At 35.5% G+C, this 27,482-nt stretch overlaps 2 protein-coding genes across 3 annotated transcripts in view; one reads left to right on the forward strand and one right to left on the reverse strand.

Annotated features, from left to right (window-relative positions):
• KLHDC2 (kelch domain containing 2) overlaps positions 1-27,194 on the forward strand; it is a 43,185-nt gene extending 15,991 nt beyond the window's left edge. Inside the window, exon 13 of the mRNA XM_069486802.1 lies at positions 27,167-27,194. Coding sequence (XP_069342903.1) covers positions 27,167-27,185 — 19 coding nt within the window. The 3' untranslated portion in view covers positions 27,186-27,194. The remainder of the gene's footprint in view (positions 1-27,166) is intronic.
• NEMF (nuclear export mediator factor) overlaps positions 1-27,482 on the reverse strand; it is a 52,282-nt gene that overhangs the window by 3,456 nt on the left and 21,344 nt on the right. Inside the window, exons 12-28 of one of the 2 annotated variants that reach the window (XM_069486773.1) lie at positions 25,266-25,343; positions 24,968-25,176; positions 24,515-24,706; positions 24,189-24,252; positions 22,102-22,190; positions 19,092-19,195; positions 18,652-18,714; positions 12,346-12,458; positions 11,467-11,524; positions 10,955-11,013; positions 10,735-10,855; positions 9,341-9,608; positions 8,518-8,560; positions 8,321-8,370; positions 5,128-5,281; positions 645-722; positions 299-496 (exon numbers count right to left, since the gene is read on the reverse strand). In XM_069486773.1, coding sequence (XP_069342874.1) covers positions 299-496; positions 645-722; positions 5,128-5,281; positions 8,321-8,370; positions 8,518-8,560; positions 9,341-9,608; positions 10,735-10,855; positions 10,955-11,013; positions 11,467-11,524; positions 12,346-12,458; positions 18,652-18,714; positions 19,092-19,195; positions 22,102-22,190; positions 24,189-24,252; positions 24,515-24,706; positions 24,968-25,176; positions 25,266-25,343 — 1,941 coding nt within the window. The remainder of the gene's footprint in view (positions 1-298; positions 497-644; positions 723-5,127; positions 5,282-8,320; positions 8,371-8,517; positions 8,561-9,340; positions 9,609-10,734; positions 10,856-10,954; positions 11,014-11,466; positions 11,525-12,345; positions 12,459-18,651; positions 18,715-19,091; positions 19,196-22,101; positions 22,191-24,188; positions 24,253-24,514; positions 24,707-24,967; positions 25,177-25,265; positions 25,344-27,482) is intronic. The other variant, XM_069486781.1, reaches the window with a different exon arrangement.

The raw sequence follows: 27,482 nt of genomic DNA on the forward strand, positions 1-27,482 counted from the left end.
GACAATCTCAATTCTTTGTCTTATTTTCACTAAGTCAGTTCCCGTCAGAATCAAAGCCTCTCCATAAAATTATTTTCTAAAGGCTTGTGATTAATTTTTTATCAGCAGTCAACACTACTATTATTATGCTTAGATAATGCAATTTTAGTCTTTGAGGTTGTATTTCTGAGATGATGTTCCATTAAGAGTAGGATTACTGCTCGTCCTGGTTTTAGCACTTTAAGTCCCATGTCTTGGGAACCCTGAGATGATTAGTCACCCTAGAAGAAGCAAAAGCCCACTTGTGTAGTAGCCTTACCTTGTCATCATGTGAATCATCTACAGCTAAATCTTGTAATTCATGCGTTATAACCTCAAGAGATGGAGTTTCTTTCTTAATGCTGTCAGAAACCCTTTGCCCACCTCTGGGTTTCTGGGGTTGTTTCTTCACAGGTTCATCCTTTGTTTTTCCTTTCTTCCCCTTCTTTCCTTTTTCTTCTTTGTTTGAACCTGCAGACTTTAATTAATTGAAAGATCAATTAATGTTAGTATTTTCAATGTTGTCAATATTTTAACAAAAATGTATTAAATGCCTATCATGCTAGGCAGTGGGCTGGATGCCCACTGAAAAGCAAAAAGAAGAAATGTTTTTACGTGTTACATACCCCCAGCAATTTCATGATAAGTTCACGCTCTTCTTCATCCTGGTCTTTGTATTTTTCCTTCATTTTTTTCATTTTACTCTATAAAATCAGAAGATTTTGGTTAGAAAAATTCAGCAGTAAAAATTACCAACAAATACTTGTAAAGAAAAGGTACTTCTTTAATCGTCTGTCAAAAATGCTTATTGAACAGGTACCATTATAAGGCTGGAGGCTACAAAGATAGCTAAACCATAGTCCTCATTCTCAAGGAATTTACCATCTGGTGGAGAGAAGATACATAAAAAAGTAAAGATAAATTAATGTAACATTTTAAATACTACAAGAAAAGTGCAAAAAAATTATTTCTAAGAAAACTTCAAGAAATTTTCAGTTTGAGCAAGAAATGTGGCAAAGAAATAAAAGTAAAACTTGAAAGCAAGAATCAAGTAGTATTAGCAAGTCATCACATTTGGTTGGAGTAAGGGTACACACAGGAAGAACAGAAAATGGAAGTGGCAAAGCTAGGGTGGGCACTTATTGTAGAAGCTCTTAAGACTGAATTTTATCAACAAAACCAGTGATTCCTTTACCTTGATTACACACCCAAATCACCCTAGGGGTTTTGAACTATAGACACCTAGGCTCCACCTCTACAGATTTTTGTCTTGATTTAGTCGGATTAGCTGGGGCCCAAACAACAAATTTCCAAAATTTTAAAGATTTATTTAAACAGGACACAAATAAACACTTAACCGCAAAAGAAGGGACTGATAAATCAGACTTCATTAAAATTAACAAATGGTACTCACCAAAAAACACCTTTACAAAAGTAAAAAAAAGTAGACCCCAAAGTGTGAAAAGTACTTGAATACATATATCCAAGAAAGAACTTGTATTCAAGATTACAAAGAACTTCTATACGTCAATTAGAAAGATGAGACAACCCAACTTTTAAAATACGCACTTCAAAAAGAAAAGTAAAGCCAAAGGTCGCTTTATTTTTATACACCTTTTGTCCAGCAGCTAACTTCCTGGTACGTGACTATCTTCAGAGCCCTGAGGTGACATGTTCCATTTCTTACGGAAATTGCTCAAGGGAAGGCAAACGTTTGCATCTTAACCTTTGGACCTCATTACCCACGTGCAGGACAATGAGACACACCTTGGCTATTTGCCACAGGAAACAGTTTGTCTATTTCAATAGGCCATTGACCTTTAGCTCCAAGAAGCATTCAGAAGTCAATGGCCCCTGTCCGAACCCATTGACTTCTGGCCTCAAGGAGCATTCTGGACCCACTGACCTTTGGACCCAAGAAGCACATCCAGCTTCGCTGACTCTGAGCTCAAGCAATTCTTGCTCAGGGATGATCCCTATAGTCATCAGTATTGTGTATCACTTAAATGACTAAAAAAACCAAAAACCTGACAATACCACGCGTTAGTGAGGATGTGGAGCAATAGGAACTCACATACACTGCTTGGTGGGAAACTGATACAATTACTCTGGAAAACTGGTTGGCAGTATCTAATAAAGCTGAACACGAAGTGTAAGCTGTTATCCACCGAATTCCACTCCTAGGCACACTGAACAGAAATGCATACTCATGGACCCAAAGACATGTGGGGACATATTTAGAAAGGGCAAGAGTGAGCCTTCTGGATTCAAGTATCTTGATCTAGGTAGTGGTTTCACAGATGTATGTGCACATAAAAATTCAGTAAGTTAAAAACTTATGATTTGTGGCTGGGCACAGTGGCTCACGCCTGTAATCCTAGCACTCTGGGAGGCCAAGGCCGGTGGATCGCTCGAGGTCAGGAGTTCGAGACCAGCCTGAGCAAGAGTGAGCTCTCCTAAAAGTAGAAAGAAATTATCTGGACAACTAAAAATATATATAGAAAAAGTTAGCCAGGCATGGTGGTGCATGCCTGTAGTCCCAGCTACTTGGGAGGCTGAGGCAGTAGGATCGCTTGAGCCCAGGAGTTTGAGGTTGCTGTGAGCTAGGCTGACACCATGGCACTCTAGCCTGGGCAACAGAGTGAGACTCTGTCTCCAAAAAAAAAAAAAGAAAAAGAAAAGAAACAATCTGCATTTTATACAAAGTTCTAGAGAGCAGAGAAAGAGAGGAAGGTCCTAAACTTCTTTTATGAAGCTGTTATAAACTAGATACCCAAACCAGGCAAGGACAGTATGAAACATTAAAAGGTCAACTAACAGATTTTCCCAAGTAATATACCATGATTAATAGAGAAAAATAATGCAATAGATGCAGAAAAAGCATTCAATAAAATTTAACTTGTCATTACTAAAAATAACCAAAAAAGGTATCTTCCAACAACCCACAGGAAACATCTCACAATGATAAGAATCTCAGAAATAGTCCCCTGAATGAAATTAATAAAAAATATACACTATTAATACTTCTCTGAAGCACTATGCTGATGTTGAGTCAGTACAAAAAACATGGGAAAAATAAGATACTAGGATTAGAAGAAATGCCATTATTTGTAGACAAAACAACTACCTACACATGAAGTATTAATAAGCTTGCCCATTACTAGATCAATATATGAAAACTGTCTTCCCACTTACCAGCAACTAATAACTAGGAAATGATTTAAAAATATACTATTTACAAAAAGTAAAAATTGTAAGAAAAAATATGAAGGACCTAGGACTCGATAAGATGGGCAAGACTTCTGTGGGAAAATGTATCTTTACTGAAGAATATAAAATATTCTTAGTTGTAGTGCACATTCTACATAATTATAGTCCACAAGTATAGTCTTCCACAAGAGGACTCAATGTGGTAATGACAGACAATTCTTCACAAAAAAATCTAAAATTTTAATGTATTTTAATAATTCTAACAGGATTTACCTTGGAACTTAACCTGTCTGTATAATATTTCATTATATAAATGCACCATTTATTGTCATGTTATTTCATATTATTGGACAGTTAAGATTATTTTCAGGTTCTTTTTGCTATTATAAATATCAACCTGATGAACATCCTTAGTGTTCATACCCATAATTTTTTTTTTTAAGGATAAATTCCTAAAAGTGGAATCACTGAGTCAAAGGGTAGATGCATTTCTGATGAACATTCCCATGCTATACACTTACTTACTGAATGACTGAACACATAATATCTGTTAATTTGATGAATGCAAACAAATTCCCCATGGTTTACACAGCATTTTTTCCATCACTCTTTTCTTTTTTTTAGATTCTTTCAATTTTATTGATGGTTCTTTCTTCCACCTGGATTTTGTTTTCACATGGTTAACTATGTGAAAATCAGTATCAATTTTAAATATTTCAAATCTTCCCAAATGTTCTATAATATTATTTTATCAAACACTAAAATATACACATTTAGTAGTCCTATGTCTAGATTTTATTGTGTGTCACTTTTCTGTCTGGCTATACCCCCATGTAAATACCATAATCTTAACAATTCTAGCATTAAATGTTTTACTACCTAGTAACGAAATACCTCCTCATTAATCTTTTCAAGATTTCCTTGGCTATCCTTTAGCATTTACTCTTCAAAATGAACTCTAGAATTATTTTATCAAGTTTATTAAAATCTCAAATCTGATTAAAGTCATGTTGAATTTTCATATTAATATGAAAATTTATATTTTTATATCTTGAGGCTTCCATTCCATATGCGTAATATGTCCCTTCATTTATTTGTGGTTCACTGGAAAAAAGAAAAGGAAATTCTGACCACTATGGATAAAGGAAAGAACATAAAACATCTTTATAAAGATTGCTGCTGGGTGCAAGTGGCTTGCACCTGTAATCCAGCTACTCAGCAGGCTAAGGTGGGAGGATCACTTAAGCCCAGGAGTTCAAGCCTTTAGTGTGCTATGATCACACCTGTGAATAGCACTGTACACCAGCCAGGGGAACTCATAGTGAAACCCTGTCTTAAAAGAAAAAAAAAAAAGGATTGCAAAGGAACCCTTTTAAAATTAAAATTAAAGGAATTTAATTTTTAAAAAGGTACACTGATAAATTATCCCATAATCCCCTTTTTTATACTGCTACAGCATTTTAAAGAGTATGTTCTATATCCAGTACTACGTCCTTCATCACCAACCTTTAATAAAATATGTAAGAACTCTAATCAAAATCACACTGATAACTGAAAAAGAAACTACTAAGTTAAATTATCAATAAATATCAGCTCTGCCACTTACTATCTTTGGTGACTCTGGCAAATCACAATCTCCTATTTCTCTTCTACATAAAATGAGAGCTTCTGTGCAGATAATCTTAAAGGTCTAAAGAATTTATAACCGATCTCTTTTATGCTCCCTAAATGTGGTATCTTTTCAACTAATTTTCAGTCAAAGGAAGTCACAGGGGATTTTTTTTTTTTTGGCCTACATCTGCTATTTTACTTCAACTTTAAAGAATTAAGAGGAACCTCACAAATTCATTTGTGAACCATATTGTACTAACTTTGACAGATCATCCTGAAGTTTATTACCTTTTGTCCTCGCTTCATTGGCTGCACAGCTGGAACATTTTTGCTTGTGTTCTGATGGGTTTCAATGTGTACAGCACTTTCTTTTTCTTTGTCCTTTCCCTCTATCACTTCTAAATCCCCTGAGTCAGCTGGAAGTTTTTTCTTCTTCATTTCCCTATATACAAATGAAATGAAAACATCTAATTCTTAGAATTTCATATTCTTAGTACCCTAAAAAAATTCCATGAGAAAGGGAACATGTACAGTATTCTGCTTAACTTGATAATCATGAAGCTACAGTAAACAAAGATGCTCAAATCACAAAGGAAAATGGTGAAAATTTTTCATCTCTCATGGATTTATCATTCTTTCTTTCATCCAGCCTCAACACACTGTCACCCTTGACTTATCCTTCTTCATTAGTCCCATTCAGTCCCTGAACACCCTGAAGGCCAGGTCCTGGGATTAGTTCTCTTTGTATCAGCATGGCCTTGGCAAATCTTAGGCACTCAATAAAACATGTGTTCACAGAATGGTTGAATAAATAAATGGATCTATAAAAATATGGAGATTCAGGAGGAAGGGGAAATTCTATTCCTGTGATTTTTCTTTCTATTCCCAATGCCAGTACCTAGTCCAGGTCCCCACCACTTCCCAATGACTTCTTCCAACATGTCCCCCACAATCTGTTCTACCTGAACTTCTATATTAATATTCCTTAACTGTTTACCTATGTCACATTCCCATTCAAAATCTTCCAAAGGTTCTCTTCATATCACTTTCAGGATAAAGTTCAAAAAGTACAAATTCCAAGTACTCCACTTTTTGTCCAAATTCACTTCTCCAATCTTATGATCTACCAATTCACAAACATGAATTTTCTCCTCCTTTCACCTTAGTCTGCTTACCATTTCCCGAAAGCACCATGCACATTATTTCCAAACCGTTTCCCCTTTGTTAATGCTAATTTTCCTTGGAGTCTCCCTCCTCCTTCATATACCTTCATTTACTTAAATGCTAACACATCTTCAAGGTATATGTCTGATGATATTTCCCAAAACATGTGAACTTACAGCAATCTCGTTTCCTGAACTAGTGTATCACTTTCAGACGACACTATTTATATATTTATGACTATTTCCTGAATCCAGAACTCAAAAGCTTCTTGAAGGCATGAACTTTATATTTTTCCTTTATGTATACTTGATCTCTGGCATAGTGCCACGTACTCAGAGTTCTCTGTAACTGTTTAATGATGATATTTCTCAAACAAAAAGACTTTATTTTCCATTCTAACTAGAGTTTCTTCCTGGAGCGCGTTAGTAGTCTTAGTCTTTCCCACCCTACAGTAGTTGTCCTCTCCCTTCTGTCCTTGCCTTTCTACTTCCCTCTTGAGATCTGCTATTAAAAAAAAAAAAAAAAATCAAGTCTTCTGCCTTACATAAAACTTTCTTAGTTAATTTCAGGTATTCCTATTTATTCCTGTCAATATATTCCTAGAACCAGCCTGTCTAATACACTGCAATCATTATTGTATATGTTTATGTAATAACATTGTTTCATTCAATGCCATTTTGTTACAATGTTGACAAGGAAAAAATTGATTCTGGGCTGGGGCACTACCTGTGTGGAGTTTGCATGTTCTCCCTATGTCTTTGTGAGTTTTCTCCAGGTACTCCAGTTTCCTCTCACATCCCAAAGCTGTGCACATTAAGTTGATTGGTATGTCTAAATTGTGCCAGCATGAATGAGTGTGGATGTGAGTGCACCCTGTGATGGAATGGCATCCTGTCCTAGGCTGGTTCCCGCCTGCTGCCCTGAGCTGCCATGACAGGTTCCAGCCACCAGAGACCCTTAACTGGAATAAGCAGGTTAGAAAATAAATGAACGAATAAATAATTGTGAAATAAATATTCATAAAGTACAGAATAATTAGGCCAGGTGTGGTCACTCATGTCTGTAATGCTAGCCCTTTAGGAGGCTGAATGAGGTGGGAGGATTGCTTGAGGCCAGGAGTTCAAGACTAGCCTCAGCATATAGCAAGACCCATATCTCTACAAAAAACAGAAAAATTAGCTGGGCATAGTGGTGTGTGCCTATAGTCCCAGCTACAGGGGAGGCTGAGGCAGGAGAATCACTTGAGCCCAGGAGTTTGAGCTCGCAGTGAGCTATGATGATGCCATGGCACCTAGCCCTGGTGACAGAGTGAGATTGTGTCTCAAAACAAAAAAAAGTATATAATAATCATACATATGCATGATAATAAATGTATCACGCAGTGCAAAAGTAGTCAGCAAGCTCATCATCTTTGTTACTGTTTTAATTTTTTTTTTTTTTTTTTTGGGAGAAGGTCTTGCTCTGTCACCCAGGCTGGAGTGCGGTGGCGTCACCATAGCTCACTACCGCTTCCAACTCCTGGGCTCAAGCGATCTTCCTGCCTCAGCCTCCCAAGTAGCTGGGACTACTGGTGCACAACACCATGCCTGGCTAACTTTTTCATTTTCATTTTTGTAGAGACATCGTCTACTACCTATGTTGCCCAGGCTGGTCTTGAACCCCTGGCCTCAAACTATTCTGCCTTGGCCTCCCAAAGTGCTAGGATTATTCGGGTGAGCCACTGTACTCAGCCATGTTATTGTTTGTCTTTGAACTGTGTGGTGATAGGAAATGCTCTTAATAATTTTCACTTGGCAAATATTTAACTACCACTACAAGGCCCATCAATAACTGATTCACCAAAGATTGAATAAATAATTACCTTGCCTTTATTAATCATTTCTAAATGTATATATAGCTTACATTTATTTCAATGTTTAATATTAGAAATGTTTTATCTCCTTATTTAGAAGTTTGGTGATGTTTTCGTGACCAGAAATATGCTGTACAAGCTTAACCTGTTTATATCAATTAGCCTAGGGTAAAATTGGTTTCGTTAAATGTGATTTCGCATAGTCAGTTTCCAAGAACCTATCGATGACTTTAAGTGAAGACTTACTGTACTTGATCTATTTCACTCATTACAGTGACAGATTAGGGCCCTAAAACAGAAAATCATACTAGAACTAAACATCAAAAACTAAAGACTTATGCTAAATCTTGGTAATTTTAATAAAGGAAGTCTTTGGAACAGCCAAGTGATCTATGGCAGATGAGCTGTCAATTAAAAAAAAAAAAAGAAAAATGCTTTTTACTTAGATAACACAAGTATGTTTACCTTCTTTCCTTGGCTGACAAATGTCTCCGACTCTGTGATTTACTGTCACTCTGTTAAAACAAAGAAACAAGCAAATGCAAACAGTAAAATCACCATCATTAACTTTTCAAAAAGCAAACAAACAAAAAAAAAAACAGTACAGAAGAATTCATTGAGAATAATATGGTGTTTTTCATAAAACTTTAAAAACAGCTTACTGAATTAGAAGATTCCTCTTTTGAAGCCAATTTCTGGAGGGACCTATGAAAACAAACAGAAAGAGGAGTCTACTAGCCTGTACAAGACATTCCTTTACAAAGTCCCAAAACATTCACAAATCATCATCCTAATTATCGGCAATCCTACAAATTTTCAAATTTGGTAAAATTATCAAAACATACAATTAAAATTGTTGATCTCTACACACTTTCATGTATATTATTCAACAGGTAGCATGTATTGAAAAATTACTGTGTGCCAGGCACTGCTAGATACTTTACATGCACAAAATCTTACCAAAACACTATGAAAGGGATTATCACTCCATTTTCATCAAGAAGGAAACTAAAGCTAAAACACACAGTAACTTGCCAAAGGATACACTCTAAGACTCAATACTGGTTTGACTTCTAAGCTATTCTTAATAACCCCCCAAAATAATGCTTTTATAACATGAATTGTTCACCTGGTGATCAGTAAGACCTTGAAGACTGAAACACTTTATATATTTTTTAATGGAATTGCCTTTGTTTTGTTGTCAGCATTTATAATCACTTACTTGTTTCTATTTTGACCTAGTTTGGCCACTTTTATATTTAGCATATTTTTCTACCCTGGTCCTGGGAGCTTCTTTAAAGAGAGACACAATCCAATGGTGAAAAAATAGTAAGACAATGGAGAGTAACAATACTGAAGTCAATCTTGGTATTATCTTTTTTTCCTTATTTTTTTCTATAACCATTCCAGTTGGACTTCGTAAAGATTATCTTATCATTATTGTCAGCTTACAAAATAACACTTAGAATTACGTTTTTTAATTACCTTTGGGATTGAAGGTGGGACAAATCAATGGTAGTATCAGGATAATTTAATGTCTCTTCCCCTTCATCCTTCATTTCACTAACAGGATCCTGATCTTTCATAACCTCTTCAGATACTCCTTCATCTTCAGAGCTTTCTTCCTGAATTAGTTCCTCTCCACCACTCTGAACAGTAATATCCTCTTGGTCAACCTGAGTCACAAGTTCCACTTCTACAGGAGTTTCATGTAATTCCTCTTTATCTTCTTCACTGCTAGTGTCACCTCCATCTGTAGAATTATCATAAGGAAAGTCAGTCAGTATGGGACTACCAACAAAGTTAGGTGATTTTCTTGAAAACCTCATAAAATTACTCCATTGACTCCCTGTTTCTCTGAAAGATCACCAGAAAAAGGCTTGATCATCCCCAAAGGGTAATCTTAGACAAAAGGATACTCTCTATCATGAACAGGCTGAACTAAATGATCTCTAAGATCCTGTACCACAATAAATTTCTTGGACATTGTTATCATTTCTACAATGAGAACCATAACTTTGCTTTCATTGGGTATTTCGAAAAAGCAAGACAATAAAATTAGATGCATAAATTCTGCTGCTTTTATTACAATTTGCACATGAAAACTGAAATAATACATTATGTATAACTGGCACATAAGATGTGCTCATACTTTTGCAAAAGAAACATTGTCTAATAGTAATAACAGGGTCTAATTGCCTCACCTGCAAATCAAGATGCCACCACCCATCTGACAAGGATGGTTGTGAGAATTAAGTAAAAATAATATAAATAAAGCACTATATACAGTACTAGGACATGGTGAACCTCAATCAATAGAATCTTGTACCACAAGTGGAGCTGTAAATGAAACAATGCAATATTACTCCTAAAAACGAATGACACTAAGAGAATAACTACAAAAGTAGTTTAGAGGGAGTATTTTCCTCAGTTCCCTTAGGTACATAGGTAAATTTATTCTAGGAACCACAGTTGCTCTCTGCTTGAAGCAAGTATATTAAAACCAAGCAAAATTCTCATATAAGAAACTGCACTTGTTATAAATTCATCTGTCATTTCTAATTCCTAAACCCAAAAGTAAATGCTAATTCATATATACCTGAGTCTATCTCTGCTAAACACATTTATCCATTATCCATTACATATTGAAGTTTTATTACATAAACATAAAGTATACTTGTATGGATCTAACTACTTTTTAATTCACTAGACTACTAACAATAGCTAACAGTTCCAAAAACAAAATTCAGTAAAATTGACAAGTATTTTTTGAAATTTAGATTATACCAAAAGAGACAGGATCTTCTACCTAAAGATTTAGAAACAAAATCAGACAATAAAAAACATCACAAGCTAATTTCTTAAAATCTATAAACTACCTAGTTGTTCCATTTCTTCTGATATGAGTTCACTTGTGCAACTTGCCAGTGTTTCCATGTCTTCATCCTGCACTCTGACTTTTCGTTCACCCCGATGTCTCCAAACACAAGACTCATCTACCTACAGAAATAGTTCTTTTTCATTGATGGAGCTTTAGATAAGACTAATGGAAATCAGAAAAAAAATAAAATAAAAAATAACCAAGAAGCTGAACAGTACCTTAAAGAGGAAGCTAAACCCCATCATTAGATATGAGGGAGGAAGAAAATTCTTTTTTCCTACAAAAGATAATATATATTAATGGTTCAAACTTTTGTTTGCAAAGTATCTGACATCAATAGTCATATCTACTTTGTCTTTTACTCTGTCATGAAGAACATTTACAGAATTTGGCATTATATATAGGAAGTTTTTATTAAGAAGAAAAAATATGCATGCTTGCTCTTATCTTTTGCGTTAGTCAGACCCTGACTATTCTATTTTCAGAAGAACAATCATGCTATGTTTTCTTACCTTTATAACTAAACTATGGGAAAGCACATTCTCAACAATAAAAATACATATGCAGATGACATGATAAATGCTAAATATGCCACATTAAGGCAAAAATTTCCTTATTTCATAACAAATTTCCTGTGTGAAATCTGAGTAGTTTCCCTTCTGAAAATACTTGTAGATGGTCCTTCAATCAAGTAACAAGCCCAGAGATATTTTTCATGTCAAGCCATTACCTCTTATCATGAAGCTTCCTGTTGTCAAATATTCTCCAGTTGGTGCTGTTTTAGACACCTGAGGAACACAAAAAATATGTTATATTCTTGTTTTTACAATACTCAGGTTTTTGTTTTCCCCACTCAAGGAGGAAGTAAAGTCAGATTCAAGCAAGCAGTACTATGTTCTGAAAAGTTTACAATTTGGCAAAAATTCTCAACACTGAAGGGATAAATGTCCCTTCAATGATAGTTACACCTTTGGCAGTCAGTAACAAAGAAATAACAAGGTATCCATTACATTAGTAATTTTCAAATGCCATGGACTAGAGTCAGAACAGGTCTACTTCCAGTGTGAGAAATAATGAAAAAAGTAATGATAGTTTAATAAGCTTATCATAAAGTTACATTTACTAAAGTAAAGCTCTTGGTAGCTCACGCCTGTAATCCTAGCACTCTAGGAGGCCGAGGTGGGCAGATTGTTTGAGCTCAGGAGTTCCAGACCAGCCTGAGCAAAAGCGAGACCCCGTCTCTACTAAAAAAAATTGAAAGAAATTGGCTAGACAACTGAAAATATACATAGAAAAAATTAGCCAGGCATGGTAGCGCATGCCTGTAGTCCCAGCTACTTGGGAGGCTGAGGCAGGAGGATTACTTGAGCCCAGGAGTTTGAGGTTGCTGTGGCTAGGCTGATGTCACAGCACTCTAGTCCGGGCAACAGAGTGAGACTCTGTCTCAAAAAAAAAAAAAAAGAAAAGAAAATTGAAAATAAAATAAAGTAAAGCTCTATTTATAAAATAAAAGGTAGGTACTTTGTCTGCCTTATTCACTTCTATACCTCAAAATAGGGCACACAGTAGCTCTTAGTAAATTAAGAGAAAAGATCACAGCCCTTATTACCTGATGATGGTACACCCACCAAGCACTAGTGATTACTCGTGCATCCCAAGCAGCACTGTAGCAAAGTGCCATTGTGCCAGCTTCAGTCAAGGTCCGGGGAGGGATGGGTTCACCTGTAATAACCAAAGTACAGACTATCTATAGAGCGATATATGAAAATCACATGCAGCATCATAGGTTCAACTGTCTTATATCTTAAATACTTTTTACTTTACCATTATAAAAAGTTACCATTTTTATTAAAAATGTATTTACATGGCAGGCTTTTAAAGGACCTATGTAAATAAAACAAGTCAGAGAAGAAATACCCTCTAACTGATATCAATAATTCTAATTTCACTCCAGAAAAGATAATTTAGAAAAATCTAAAGTTTGAAGACTTTCAGAACTAATTTAGATTACCTGAAGCATCAAAATGAAGAGCATATTAGTAATAAATCCCTTACTGTTAGATTTCAAACATTTTAGAATTGGGATATAATTAGCATACCATAAAATTCACCTTTTAAAAGTATACATTTCAATGGCTTTTAGTATATTCATAACATTGTATGACCATCAACACTAATTCTAGAACATTTTTACCACCCCAGAAAAGAAACCCTGTATTCATTAGTAGCCACTCCCAATTTTCTCCTCCATACCCAACCCCTGGTCAATCACTAATTTACTTTCTATTAATTTACCCATTTTGGAAATTTCATATATACAGAATCATTATGTAGCCTTTTATGTTTGGCTTCTTTCACTTGGCATAATGTTTGCAAAGTTCACCCATGTTGAGGGCATGTATAAGTACTTCATTTCTTTTTAAGTCTCAATAATATTCCATTATGGATATGCCACATTTTGTTTATTCATCAACTGATGGACAAATGGGATGCATTCATTTCTTGGCTATTAAAAATAATGCTATGAATATTTGCAAACAAGCTGCGATAATCTTCACTTATCTTGGGTAAATACCTACGAGAGGAATTGCTGGGTCACAGTTATGTTTAACTTTTTGAGGAACTGCCAAACTGTTTTCCACAGCAGCTATATCATTTTCCATTCTCACCAGCGGTATATGAGGGTTCTAATTTCTCCACATCCTCACTAACACTTGTTATTATCAATTTTTTCATTATAACCACCTTAGTGGGTATGAAGTAGTATCTCCTTGTGGTTTTGATTTGCATTTCCCGAATGACTAATGATGCTGAGTATCTTTTCAAGTGCTTCTTGGTCATTCATATATCTTTGGAGAAATGTCTACTGGAATCTTTTGTTCATTTTTTAATTGGGTTATTTGCCTTTCTACTCTAGAGTCTTAAGTGTTCTTTGGATACTGGTCCCTTATTAGATATTTGATTTGCAAGTATTTTCTCCTATTCTGTGGGTTGTCTTTTGACTGTCTTGGTAATGTTCTTTGAATTAAGGATTTTAATTTTGATTGTGTCCGATTTACCTGTTTTGTTTGGTTACTTATGATTTTGGTATTATGTCTAATGAATGACTGCATGATATAAGATTATGAAGGTTTATACTTTTTCTTCTAACAGTTTTATACTTTTAGCTCTTAATTTAGATCTTCAGTGAATTTTTATAAACAGCATGAAGAAGAGGTCAAACCTCATGCATGTGGATACCTACTTGTCCCAGCACCACTGTTAAAGAGATTATTCTATGAAAAGATAAGCGACAGACTGGCAGAAAATATTTGGAAAAGACATAGCAGATGTCTTTTCTGACAGCAGATAAAGGACTATTATCCAAAATATACAAAGAACTCTTAGAACTTAACATTAAGAACACAAATAACTTTATTAAAAAATGGTCCAAAGACCTTAACAAATACCTCATCAAATAAGATATATAGATAATGAGCACTTAAAAAGATGCTCCACATCATATGTCATCAAGGAAATGCAAATCAAAACAACAATAACATATACTACACATCAATTAGAATGGCCAAAATCCAAAACACTGATGACACCAAATTCTGGCAAGGGTATGAAGCAACAGGAACTCTCACTCATTGCTAGTGGGGATGCAAAAGGGTATAGCCACTTTGGAAAACAGTCTGGTAGTTTCTTACAAAACTAAATATACTCTTACCATATGATCCAATAATCTTGCTCCTTGGTATTTGTCCAAATGAACTAAAAGCTTATGTCCATACAAAAACCTGCACATGGGTGTTTACAGCAGCTTTATTCACAGTTGCCAAAACTTGGAAGAAACCACAATGTCCTTCAGTAAGTGAATGGATAAACTGTGGCATATCTGGACAATGGAATATTACCCAGCACTAAAAAGAAATGAGCTATCAAGCATGGAGGAAACTTAAATGCATATGTGAAGAAGCCAATCTGAAAAGGCTACTTGATGTATGACTGCAACTATGAGATATCCTGGAAAAGACAGAAATAGTAAAATAATTAGTTGCCATGGTTTAGGGGGCAGGGAGGAATGAACAGGCAGACCACAGAGGATTTTGAGTGCAGTGAAACTACTCTGTATGATAATGGCAGATAAATGTCATTATGCATTTGTCCAAACCCACAGACTGTACAACAAGAGTGAACCCTAATGTAAACTATGGACTTTGGGTAATAATGATGTGTCAATGTAGGGTCATCAATTTTAACAAACGTACCACTGTGGTGGGGGATGCTGATAACAGTGGAGGCTATGCATGTCAGCAGCAGGGTGTATATGGGAAATCTCTCTACCTTCTGCTCAATTTTGCTGTTAACCTCAAACTTCTCTGAAAAATAAAGTCTATTAAAAAAAAAGAAAAAGGACATTCTATCCTCACTGAATGGTCTTGGCACTCTTGTTGAAAATCAACTGACCATAAACCAGAGGGTTTATTTCTGGAATCTCAATTCTATTCGTTGATCTATTTGTCCATCCTGAGGCCAATACCATGCTGTCCTGATCACTGTTGCTTTGTAGGACACTTTGAAATCAGGAAGTATGAGTCCTCCAAATTTGTTCCTCATTTTCAAGACTTTGGCTAATGCAGATCCCTTCCTTACATTACCATATAAATTTTGGATCAGCTTGTCCATCTCTGCAGAAAAAAAGGCAGCTGCAATTTAAGGCATTGCAATGAATCTGTAGATTACTGTGGGTAATACTGCCTGTTTGGATTGTTCGTTGATAGTGCATAGAAATACAACTAAGTTTTTGTATATTGATCTCATATCTTGGACATTGCTGAACTTGTTTATTAACTCTGATAATTTTTGGTGGATTCTTTAGGTTTTTTCAATATATAAGATCATATCTGTAAACAGAGATAGTTGTATTTCTTCCTTACTAATTTCAATATTTTTTTCTTTCTTTTTATTGCCTAATGGCCTACACAGAACCACCAGTGTAACATTGGATAGAAGTGGCAAGAACAAACACACTTGTCTTGTTTCTCATGGTGGAAGGAAAGCATCCAGTCTTTCACCATTAAGTATGATTGTTAGCTTGAGTTTTTCATTAAATGCTTTTTACCACGTTGAGGAATCTCCCTTCTAGTTTGCTGAGTGTTTTTGCTTTTTTTTTTTTTTTTTTTTTTTTTTTTTTTTTTTATGAGACGGAGTCTCACTCTGTTGCCCAGGCTAGAGTGCCATGGAGTCAGCCTCACTCACAGCAATCTCAAACTCCTGGGTTCAAGCAACCCTCCTGCCTCAGCCTCCTGAGTAGCTGGGACTACAGGTATGTGCCACCATGCCCGGCTAATTTTTCTATATATATTTTTAGCTGTCCATATAATTTCTTTCTATTTTTAGTAGAGACAGGGTCTCGCTCTTGCTCAGGCTGGTCTGGAACTCCTGAGCTCAAACGATCCTCCCGCCTCTGCCTCCCAGAGTGCTAGGATTATAGGCATGAGCCACCTCGCCCAGTCTGCTGAGTGTTTTTATCACAAATGAGTGTTGCATTTTGCCAAATGGTTTTTCTGCATCAACTGAGTTAATCATGTCGTTTTGGTCTTTTGTTCTAATAATATTACATTCATTTTCTTATGTCGAACCAACTTTGCATTCCTGGGATAAATAGCACTTTGTCATGGTATATAATCCTTTTATGCTGCTAGATTTGGTTTGCTAATATTTTGTTGAAGATTTTTGTGTCAGTATTCATACGCAATATTGGTCTATAGTTTTCTTGTGATGTCTTTGTCTGGTTTTGTTATCAAAATAATTCTGGCTTCATAGAATGAAACAGGAAGTGTTCCCATCTCTTCAGTTTTTTGAAAGACTTTGTGAGGAACTAGTATTCAACTTTCTTTAAAGTTTGATATAGGCTAGGTGCAGTAATTCACACCTGTCTGTAATCCCAGTACTTTGGGAGGCCAAGGTGGGAGGATCATTTGAGACCAGGAATTCAAGATCTAAGCAATATGGTGAAATGCCATCTCCATGGAAAAAAAAAAAAAAAATAAGCTGGATATGGTGGCATGTGCCTATAATCCCAGCTACTTGGGAGGCTGAGGCAGGAGAATTGCTTGAGCCCAGGAGCCTAAGATTACAGTGAGCTATGATGGCACCACTACACTCTAGCGTAGGCAACAGAGAGAGACCCTGTTTCAAATAAAAAACAAAAGTTTGGTATAATTCACCAGTGAAGTCATCTGGGCCCGGGATTTTCTTTGTGAGTAGTTTTTTTCCCCCTTATTAATAATTCAATCGCTTTACTTATTATAGGTTTGTTTCAATTCACTATTTCTTCTTGAATCAGTTTTGGTATTTATAACTTTCTAGGAATTGGTCCATTTCATCTAGGTTATCTAATCTATTGGCATATAATTGTTCATACTATTCATTTGTATTCCTTGATTTCTGTAAAGTCAGTAGTAATGTCCCCTCTTTCATTCCTGACTTGAGGAATTTGAGTCTTTTCTCTTATTTTCTTGGTCAGTCTACCTATAATCAATATTGTTTATCCCTTCAAAGAGCCAACTTTGGTTTTGTTGACTGTTTTTCTATTTTGTTTCATTTATTTCTATGCTAATCATTATTATTTTCTTCCTTCTCCTTGCTTTGAGCTGTTTTTCTAGTTCTTTTTTTTTTCCCCCACAAGAACCAGGGAAATAGAACTTTTTCCAGTTCTTACATTATAAAGTTACTATTTGACGTTTTTAAAAATATAGGCATTTACAGCTACAAGATTCCCTCTAACTGTTGCTTTACCTGCACCTCATGTAAGTTTTGTTATAGTGTGTTCTCATTTTATTCATCTCAAAGTATTTTCTGACATCCTTGTGATTTCCTCTTTGACTCACTGGTTATTCATGAGCATGGTGCTTATTTCCACACACTTGTGAATTTTCTAAATTTTCCTCTACTATTGGTTTCTAATTTCACTCTATTATGGTCAGAAAATTTACTTGTTTCATAGACTATCGTATGGTCTTTCCTAGAGAATACTCCATGTGTACTGAAAAACAAATACATATTGAGCATCCCAAATCCAAAATGCTCCAAAATCCAAACCTTTTTGAATACCAACATGACTGCTGAAAGGAAATGCTCAATGGAACATTTTGGTTTTCAGATTTTTGGGTTTGGGATGCTCAACCAGTTTATAAGGCCAACACTCCAAAATCCAAAATCCAAAACACTTCTGGTCCTAAGCATTTCAGATAAGGGATATTTAACCTGTATTCTGCTGCTGTTTGGTAGAATATTCTAGAGATGTCTGTTAGATCTACTTAATTTATAGTGTTGTTCAAGTCTTCTACTTCCTTGTTGATCCTGTGTCTAGTTATGCTATCCATGACTGACAGTTGGATAATGAAGCCCCCAACTGACATTGCAAAATTGTCTATTTGTCCCTTCAATTCTGTCAGGTTTTGCTTCATGTATTTTAGGGCTGTTATTAGATGAATATATGTTTAAAATTATTATATCTTCTTAATGGATTGACCCTTTTATCATTTTTTTTTTTTTTTTTTTGGAGACAAAGTCTTACTCTGTCGCCCTGGGTAGAATGCAGTGGCATCATCGTAACTCACTACAACCTCAAACACCTGGGCTCAAGTGATTCTCCTCCCTCAGCTTCCCAAGTGGCTGGGACTATATGCCCGCACAACCACGCCTGGCTAATTTTTTCTATTTTTCGTAGGGACAGGGTCTCACTCTTGCTCCTGACCTCAAGTGATCCTCCCACCTCGGCCTCCCAGAGTGCTAGGATTACAGGCGTGAACCACCATGCCCGGCCCATATTATATTCTTTATCTCTATTAATTTTGTCTTATACTTACACTAGAAATATTTTAAAGAAAGGAACTAAAACTCTGAATAGAAAGAAATACACTACCTGTTGGATTCTTAATTACACAGCTAGTAGCTCCATGAAGATCGGCATGTACATAGATATCTCCTTAAATAAAAACAAATAAGAAATGATACTTTAAGTCCTATTTCTAAATGTGAAAAATAGTTACAAACTTTAGCACTAAAAAAATTAAGCTTTTAAAAATTTAACCTACAATGACTTTGGAGGATTGAAAGCCATTTTGCATCAAAAGTCCCAACACTGCAGATCAGCTCAGCAATACTACTTTAGGAATATTCACTTAAGATGAAAATGAAGTATCAAAGCACATATTTAACAAACCATAAACCATCAAGCATTAAATCTTTCTACTAATTAAATCTGTCAAACAAAAGAGTATATGATGAAAATCAATGCCTAATCTTGAGATAACTTATTCAATCATTTAAAAGAAAATTCTTCAGAATTTTAATCTCACCTACCTGGTGTCAAATATCTCTTCACAATTATTTCATTCTGTTGCTGATCTCGTCCACCTATAATTAGATAGTTCTCTGAACTAATGAACCACAGAAATTTCTCAAACCTACCAAATTGAAAGAAAAAAAGTTAACTTTTCTTTATAGCTGCCTGAATTCACACACTTTTTACAAACAAAACAGGAAAATATCCTGCTTGTATAGTTTAAGACAACCTGATGTTTTAATTTTTTTAAGGTATCAAGCTGAATTTTACTAAAAACCTATAACACACATTATCCCAAGATATTCTCAAGATGGTCTTAGAAAAAAGAAATAAAAGCCTATGTTTAAAAAAATTATCTCCTTACTCCATATAGATAGCCCTCTTAAACTCAAAGATAATATATAACAATGAATTACACAAAGCAAAAGTATAAAATGTCACATAGTGCCTAGGTTTAGCTTTCTTTCAGTGAGGCACTGGATAGGCTTTAGACCACTGGTAAGAAAGAAAAGTTGTTTTCCCTCTTTTCTCAATTATCTTCTTGATGGATTGACCCTTTTATCATTATATTCTTTATCTCTAATAATTTTGTCTTATAGTCACACTAAAAATATTTTAAGCAAAGGAACTAAAATTCTGAATATAAAGAAATAAACTGTTGGATTCTTAATTACACAGCTAGCAGCTCCACAAAGCTGCCTGAATTCACATATGCAATTAATCTTTACATACATGACATTCTTTATACTTTAATACAAAAGACCAAAACTTGCCTTCAGAATGGTAAAATAAACTTTTCTAAAAAGACAAACTTGAGTTTTAATGATTAATGCTATCAGGATAGAAAATATAGAGTGTATATTTGTATGACATTTAGAAAATGGCATGCAATATAAACATAATTATCTGCCATATTATATATTACAGAGATAATCTTCTGTATGATTTAATCTATAATTGTAAAAACTTCTGGTTAAAGATGGTAGATAGAGCATAGGAATTAAACTAAACTCCCTTAACGTCCCCAAAAATATAAAAGGATTTTACTACTATTTTCTAATTTGAATTTTGACTGGGTAACACTCATGGTTGAAAAAAATATATACAAAGGTACAGTGAGAGATCCTGTATCCCTTCAGTTCTGCCCACTGCTACCGAACAGGGAGCCACTGTGATTATCTTCCTGCGTATCCCTGTTGAGTTGCTTTATGTATACAAAAGCTAACACAAAATATTTACTCTGATCCCCTCTTTTTTAGGCACAGCACACACTGTTCTGCATATTGCTTTCTTTGTTCTATTAAAAATATTTTTTCCTCATTATTGAATGCATATACTATACTTATTTAGCCACTCTCCTAATGACAGTGAAGAGGTTTGTAAAAAAACACACAAGGACAAAGAGAATGGGAAAGAAAAATCAAGGATGTATTTTGTAATCATCCTAGTAAAGGAATGTATAACCGGCAAGTCAATAAAAAGTAGCCGATGAAAATGCAAAAGGAAGATAAAAGAGAACACAGGACAAATGGGACAAACAGAAAGCAAATAGTAAGATGGTTAGATTTAAACCCAAATAAACCAGAGATTACATTAAGTCTAATTGTATTATGTGCCCCAGGTAAAAGGCAAAGACCGTCAGACTGGAAAACAACAATGACAATGATATACATGCTCCTTTCCTATATGGAAAGGTTGTAATATAACAATTAAAAAATATATACCATGCAAACACCAACCAAAAGAAAAGCTGACTTAGTTATACCTGACAAAGAAGGAAAACATAGTTACAAGTTAGGACATTTCATTAAAGTTGATAAAAGGCTCAATTCATTAGGAAGATATAACAGTTCTATATTTGTTATCACCTAATTACATAGCCTCATATATGAAGCAAAAACTGGCAGAAATAAAAGGAGAAATGGACAAACTCACAATTATGTTAAAGCTCTTAAAAGAAATATTATAAACTGTGTGCTAGTAATTTCAAACTTCAGACAAAATCTTATAAAAACACTGCTTACCAAAACTAGAAAATTTAGCAGTCCTTATATTTACTAATGAATTTGAATCTGTAATGAAAAGCTTCCTATACAGAAAATTCCAGGGCTATTCAGCTTCACAAATGAATTCCATCAAATATTTAAGGACATCAAATATTTAAGGAAAGAAAAAGAAAATAGAATACTATGTGGCTCAGAATACTCTGTGACTACAATTTAATATTCATAATAATGCTAATGCGGAATATGAATCTTGACAAAACTATACTGTAATTGTGTGTGTATTTAATGGAACACAAAGGGAAGGAGAGGAAAATCCTCATCTTCCACAGTGGGAAGTCAGTAGAAGAGTGGAAGACAGAAAAATTAAAAAGCAGCAATATAAGCATATTACTAAAGAAATGAAGGTAAGTATCAAAAGAATTATCTAAAACAGGGGTTCCCCAATCCTTTTAGGCACCAGGGACTGGTTTCAGGATGATTCAAGTACATTACATTTATCGTGCAGTCAAACCTCTCTGCTAATGATAATCTGTACTTGCAACTGCTCCCCAGCGTTAGCGTCACTGCCTCAGCTCCACCTCTGATCAGGCATTAGATTCTCATAAGGAGCACACAACCTAGATCCCTTGCATGCTCAGTTTATAGTCGGGTTCATGCTCCTGAGAATCTAACACTGCCACTAATCTGACAGGAGGTGGAGCTTATGCAATGATGTGAGCAATGCGGAGCAGGTGTAAATACAGATGGAGCTTTGTTGGCTTACCTCCCCACCTCCATTCTCTCCCTCACCTCCTGCTGTGCCACCCAGTTCCTAACAGGCCATGGACCTGAAGGTGTTAGGGAGGGTTGGAGGCTGCAGATATACAAGAATTACAAGAAGTTTTCTTGGGAGTGCAGACAATAGGGGTAGGGGTGAAGAACTGCAGGGGTACTAGTATTTGTAACAAGATTTGGAGAACTGTTTGATTTTCTAAACAACATGTATGTGTAATTCTGATAAAAACAAAAAAAGAACACTTACCAATATACTTTTCTTGCTTTTTGAATAGAGGTAACGGTTTGAACTTCTTTTAATGTTTGCTTTGTTTTCTTTTCTGCTGATTTAAATGCCTATTTAAAAGAAGTGTTTTAAAAATAAATGGTTAAGAATTTATTTAAGTAATACCAAAGTAAGTGATGGGGCAAGAAATAGTTTTTAGAAGTCACAAAATGGTACTATCTATACATACAAACATCCATACTTGAAAGTAATGAAGAAATAAAAATATTTTGCCTTAAATATTAAAATAATTTAAGTCAAAGATTTACCGTATGCAAATACTTATTCAAGACCTACAAAAGAAATGCCTTGTTCATTGACTAGATACTGAGTGCCTATCATGTACCAGATTCTAGGCTAGATGCTGGAGGTTACAATAGTGAACAAGATGGATAAAGTCCCCCCTCGCTACCTCACTGGGGTGTAGTAGCAGAGACAACTATTAAACATATAATCATTCAAATAAACATATGGTAAGTGCTTCTAAAGATGTTACAAGAGTATAACAAAGGAACTCAATTTATGCTGCATTATGGTCAAAAAAGGTATCTCTGAGGAGATGGCATTTAAGCTAAAGCCTAAAGACTAATGGAGTTATCATGCAAAGAATAGGAAGAAGGATATTAAAAGCAGAAAGAAAAGACCAGAAAGTAGTAATCACAGGGCAAAATGTCAAGAAGTGAGGTTGGAGGCCAGGTGAAGAGGCTCACACTTGTAATCCTGCCACTCTGGGAGGCCAAGGCAGAAGGATTGCTTGAGGCTAGGAGTTCAAGACCAGCCTGAGCAAAAGTGACACCTGTCTCTACAAAAAAATAGAAAACAATCAGCCAGGTGTAGTGGCATGTGCCTGTAATCCCAGCTACTCAGGGAGGCTGAGGCAGAAGAATTGCTTAAGCCTAGGAGTTTAAGGTTGCAGTGAGCTATGATCACACCACTGCACTCTAGCTGGGGTGACAGGGTGAGGTTCTCTCTCTCTCAAAAAAAAAGAAAGACATGAGGTTGGAACAGTATATAAAGGGCCAAGTAATGAAGGCCACTCATTTAACAGATGTTAAAGTGCCTACTTTGTTCCAGGCAAAATTCCAGGGACTGGCATAGAGTGATGAAGAAAATAGACTAACATCCATCTTTCACGCAATCTACATTTTAGACAGGAGAGACAAATATTCAAATTAACATGTCAGTTGGTTGGGTGCAAGTTTAAGAAGAAAAATAAACCAAAATAGAGAGACTGACTGAGGGTGGTATTATTTTTAATAAAAGTGGTCAAGGAAGGATTCTCTGATAAAGTCTCCTTTAAGTAGACATGTGAATTAAGGAAGGGTTCAAACCATGAAAATTTTGAGGGAAGAACATTCCAGGCAGAGAGCTGCAAGTGCAAAGGCCTTGAGAAGGTAAAATGTGTCATTATTTTATGAACATCTAAGATCCTAGTGTAGTCAGAAAGTGTGTGTGAGAAGTGGGGTACCAGGTGATGAGTTCAGAGGGGAGCAGATCATGAGTAGGTCCTTGTATGCCAGAAGGGTTCTGAATTGCATTAAGATGGGAAGTAACTGGAAGATTTTAAGTAGAGGAGAGAAAGGATTTCACTTCTGACTTAAAAGGATCACAAAGGCTGCTATGTGGAGAACAGACAGCAGTGGGTAAAGGGTAGGAGAGAGATCCAGTAAGAGACTACTGTTATAATCCATGTGAACACAGAGAAAATGGAGGCCTAACCAGTTGATATAAGGAGAAACAGCCCGGTTCTGGTTATAGTTTAAAAGAAAGAACCAAAAGGATTTGCTGATGGATTGGAGATGACTAATGAGAGAAGAGTCCAGGATACTGCAAACGTTTTTAACCTGAGCAAAGAGAAAAATGAAGGTGCTATGTACTGAGATGGGAAAGAATGGGAGGGGAGGTTTGGAGACGAAAGTAAAAACCGGAAATGCACAAATTTAAAGCAAAATTAAGTTTGAAAGATATTTCTGAATTAGAAAACCTCATTTAAACAGAAGACATAATTAAGGCCATTAAATTAAAGCAGGCAAAAACAATTAACATTCATGCTAAGAAATATCAAGTACCTTCTCAGCAGCTTCAACAGTCTTTTGTGTTTTCTTGGCAGCATATCTCTTATGATCATAATACCTAGAAAAACATATTCCTCTTAAATTTTAAGTAAAATCTTTATTTTTTAGTTTTCCACTTATTTCTAATTTTATAGATTCTAAAATCACACAGAACAAATCGTAAAAAATTGCATGATGCACAAAAACTAAATTAAAGAAAACACTTTTATCCAAAAGAAGTCAACATATAATACAGGTGAAATAATGTTTTCTTAAAATCCTCAGTAACCTCATATATCACAGATAATATTTTACCTAAAATTTAAACTTAAATGACTTACTTTTTGGCGTTGGCATATGCTGACAAGCTGAGATCAACATCAACAAGTAACGGCTTATTTTTCTGAGGCTTCTGCAGCTGTTTATTCTTTTGCTTTTTCTTTTTCCCTTTTGATGGTTCGGTTTCATTTTTCTCAACATTGACATCACCATCAACATTGTCATCTTCCTCCTCTGATAACAAGTATGGATTTCTATTAAAAATATTCAATAGTATTTCACTAACGTCAATGACATCAATTTTTTACTTTCAATTTGTTTTCCTCAACAAAATTATAAATGGTTTACGGTATTTAAACAGTTCCATTATTTATGTTTTAATCTAAATTAATTTTCTTCTATTTCTTTGAGAATAAATTTCCAAATAAAGATAAAATTTTTTTAATGAATACAGTGAACAGTTAAGTAACAAAATAAAGACAAGCATTAACTGCTTAACTAAGAATCACACTTACCTTAGCATCATCGTAACATGATTCGTTTGTAGTTTTAATTCTTTGATTGCGCTTGCAACAGGGTCTCCTTGGGCTTGGGCTTCTTTCACAATTAACCCAATTTCTGTCCAGTCTATCTGGTTGGCTAAAGCACTTCGAACTACCTGAATGGCTCTGTCAACTATTTGTAGGTTCATTTCTATGAGTTCTCCTTTCAATTTGTCTATTTCCTTAAGAAACAAACCAAACACATTTACTATAATGCCACTTAAAGGTTAATATTTTTGAAAAAGCATCTGAAAAATCTAAACATTAATACCTGAGCCTGTTGAAGAGCTTCTAATCTGTTTTCATGATCCTTTCGGACATTATCTAATTTCTTCAATGCTTGTTTTTCCTTTTATTGACAAAACAGATTTTGTGAAAATTAGATTTCTCCTACCTCGTGGCACTTCTTCTACCTCCTGAAACTCACTATGCTGACCCCAACTCTGTCCCCTCAATGATGTTATCTAGCTAGCTAAAGTTCCCCATAGTTCACTCTCCGAGGCCTATCCTGCTCCAAAGTGTTTCATGCTCCAAAATTACCTCTCCTGCACACCTAACTCCCATTTCCTATATAGAAAGGTTTCTTGATTATAGGTTACATTGTATGTAAGATAGGCCCCTAATGTACTTGGCATTGTTCATGCAGGCAGAATTCAAGACATCTTTCCTATGGCATGAAAGTAAAGTTTGGGGCCAGGTGCAGTGGCTCATGCCTGTAATCCCAGCACTTTGGGAGGCTAAAGCAAGAGGATTGCTTGAGACCAGCCTGAGCAACATAGCAAGATCCCATCTCTATAAAAAATAAAAAATTAGCCAGATGTGAAGGTGCATGCCTGTAGTCATAGCTGCTCAGAAGGCTGAGGTGGGAGGATCGCTTGAGCCTAGGAGTTTGAAGTTACAGTGAGCTATGGTGATGACACTGCACTCTAACCTGGGCGACAGAGAAAGATCCTGTCTCCATAAAAAGTAATGTTTGGGGGAATGAATTCTTAAAGAGCATAAACTACCAAACAGCTTTTTATTTTATTGCTGAGAAAATTCTACTATTTTACAGAGCATTTTTCTCCTAAATTAATAATATAAAAGCTCATAGTAGTTATTTAAGCTTCTATATTTTATCATACGTAATTTACATTTCAAGGTTATCAATTTGGGGGCAAATTTTCTAATACTAGTAACAGCATCACAAATTAATGAGCATTTAAATGCTGGACGAAACATTTAGAAGATTTAAATTATAGGAATGGTGACTATTAAAAGAACCAAGAATTACCAAAATTAATCAATGGTTTTTTTTTTTTTTTTTTTGAGACAGAGTCTCACTCTGTTGCCCGGGCTAGAGTGAGTGCTGTGGCATCAGCCTAGCTCACAGCAACCTCAAACTCCTGGGCTCAAGCAATCCTCCTGCCTCAGCCTCCCGAGTAGCTGGGACTACAGGCATGTGCCACAACGCCCGGCTAATTTTTCTATGTATATTTTTAGCTGTCCATATAATTTCTTTCTATTTTTAGTAGAGACAGGGTCTCGCTCTTGCTCAGGCTGGTCTCGAACTCCTGAGCTCAAACGATCCTCCCGCCTCGGCCTCCCAGAGTGCTAGGATTACAGGCGTGAGCCACCGCACCCGGCCAATCACTGGTATTTTGACACCCATAAAAACATGGGATTCAGCACTACTGCTAAGTTATCTGTTTACTAGCCAAAGTGCTGCCACCATGTGGTAATCATATTATATAATTCTTTGACCTACCTGCTTTCAAATTGTGCTATGATTAATTAACTTTTTAAAACTGAAGGGGAGAGGATACAGGAATTAACATAATTAGACATTTTTGCACACACATTTTAAGACTTTATTAATATTTTTGAAAAATAAAATCCCCTTCAAATTACTGTTCTACAGCAAATGCTCTAAAAACAGTCAAATGTGCTAGAAAAATACTGCATATTAAATTTGGAGTCATGATAAACAGAAAACATATTAAAGACCTAGTTTTAAAGTCCAGTTTTAAAAAAGCAGTTCAATGATAAACAATTGCCCCTCCTCCGGGCTATTTAAAATCACCCTAGAATAGTGTTCCCCTAACAGCAAAGTTTGAGAAGCTCTGTATTGTTTTAACAAAGCAAATCATACTGGGTACCGGCCTCACCTTCCCACTTTATTTCCCTTTTTAGAGAATATCTGACATACTGATGAAACAAAGAAGGATATACTTTCAACAATGACACCTCCCCTGCACCTTTATCATAAATCAAGAGAAGAGAGGCTGGGCACAGTGGCTCACACCTGTAATCCCAGCACTTTGGGAGGCCCAGGAGTTCGAGACCAGCCTGAGCAAGAAAGTGAGACTTTATCTCAAAAAAAAAAATAAAAATGATCAGAGAGTTCCCACACTTTCTATACTACATTATTTCTGAAAGGCTGCCCATTCCTATACAAAAGCATCACCTACTCATCAAACCACTGTAAGACTAGCTGGTTTAATATAAG

Source organism: Eulemur rufifrons, chromosome 2, assembly GCF_041146395.1.
Source record: "Eulemur rufifrons isolate Redbay chromosome 2, OSU_ERuf_1, whole genome shotgun sequence".
Classification (NCBI taxonomy): Eukaryota; Metazoa; Chordata; class Mammalia; order Primates; family Lemuridae; genus Eulemur; species Eulemur rufifrons.